This window comes from Aplysia californica, unplaced genomic scaffold, assembly GCF_000002075.1.
Source record: "Aplysia californica isolate F4 #8 unplaced genomic scaffold, AplCal3.0 scaffold00531, whole genome shotgun sequence".
NCBI classification, from domain to species: domain Eukaryota; kingdom Metazoa; phylum Mollusca; class Gastropoda; order Aplysiida; family Aplysiidae; genus Aplysia; species Aplysia californica.
In genome coordinates this window covers 211,115-212,667 of record NW_004797801.1, presented here as the reverse complement: position 1 = coordinate 212,667, position 1,553 = coordinate 211,115, and the positions used below count along the sequence as shown (strand labels likewise).

The 1,553-nt window shown below is 43.7% G+C and overlaps 1 protein-coding gene across 1 annotated transcript in view; it reads right to left on the bottom strand.

Moving 5' to 3' along the window:
* The window catches only part of LOC101858298 (nuclear hormone receptor HR96), a gene marked incomplete at its 5' end in the record, with an annotated part of 199,067 nt that overhangs the window by 18,724 nt on the left and 178,790 nt on the right, over window positions 1-1,553 (bottom strand). Inside the window, 1 exon segment of the mRNA XM_005106398.3 lies at window positions 969-1,079. Within this exon segment, the coding sequence (XP_005106455.2) occupies window positions 969-1,079 (111 nt within the window).

Here is a 1,553-nt window from a genome sequence, read left to right as displayed (position 1 = left end):
CTCAACTAACCAACCTTCAAACTATTCAATCTCTCACTCGCTGGTAAGTTCCTGTTCTTACACAATAAATGTACATAAAGACCATTATACTTTATACTCTTAGCACACTCTTTACTTTTAAGTAAGACAGATTTACAGTATACAGTCTTCCACGACAAAGGTACAAAAACTCTCCTCTCTTTAACAACCTGCCCCCCCCCCCCCCCCTTTTTTTATTATCATTATTGACATCAAACAATGAAAAGAATGAAAAACTAAGACCAATAACAACCTTGTTTTAGTAAGAGTTTTAACAGCACTTGCAACACAATTAGGTCATGTAAGTGCCGAAGATGAGAGGTGTTACAAGAGAGTAAGAAACACAAAAAAGGAGGAGGGATCTCGATTCGATAGGAAATAAGGAGCGAACCCCACCAGAGCATCCGCCAATCACCCACATTGCGACTCTTTTTAAGTTTTAGCTCGTGTTTTACGGCACTTGCAACACAATGAGGTCATATTAGTGCCGAAGATTAGAGGTATAACAAGAGAGTAACAAACACAAAAAAAGAAGGAGGGGCGATAAAGATGATAGACGTTCGATAGGAAATAAAGAGCGAACCCCACCAGAGAACCAGTCAACCACCCGGACCCACATTGCGACTCTACAGACTCCAGCCTACGAAATAAGAGAAACCAGCTGAGAGACGGCTATCTATTAATACTATTATAATATTCTTATTATATTCGTGGCCACAGGGAGCACGAGGCAGGGGTAGGCCACGAGAGACATGGAGGAGATATGTGGAAAGGGACATGAGAGAGATGAAGCTAACTTGGAACGAGCTAGGAAGGATGGCCCAGGATAGAGATAAATGGGAGGAGCTTGTATGTGGCCAAGGAGTTTACAGTAAACTCCTTGTATGTGGCCTATACCCTGCCAGGAGTAAAATGCATTGGTGATGATGAATATTCTTCAATGTACTCACAAGTCCCTTGGGCGCGTTCCGGCGGAAGAAAGCCTTGCACGACTCGCAGGAGATGGCGTCAAAGTTGTAGCCCAACGCCCGGTCACCGCACACGCCGCAGTACTTGTCCTCCTGGGGGCACACACACACACAGAAATACGCTCATGAAAACGGCAACAACAACAGCAGCAATAGCAACAACAACAACAACAACAACAGCAAAAACAAAAATAATAATAATGCGGCGCATAATCATAATGAAAAACGCTGCTGCATGAACATATAACAGCAGCGGCCTCCAGCCACCCAAAGGATATTCGGCCGATATATCCAGGGTCATAGAAAAGTCAGCCACACAGACAAACGGTAATTTTATTTGGATCTGGCCGTTATAATTTCCAGCTTATCCGGGGCACGCGTAACGATCGCATACTGTTATCGTTCAGACTCAAAGGGCCCGGACATAACGAAATCGTGACTGGGAAAACCAACACGGACCATATTATAATGTGCTTTCACATCGCCCCCCTCCCCCCGCAAACAAATAATAAATCTTTAATTCACTAACAAACTCTACGTGAACTTCTAGACTATAAACGTCTATAC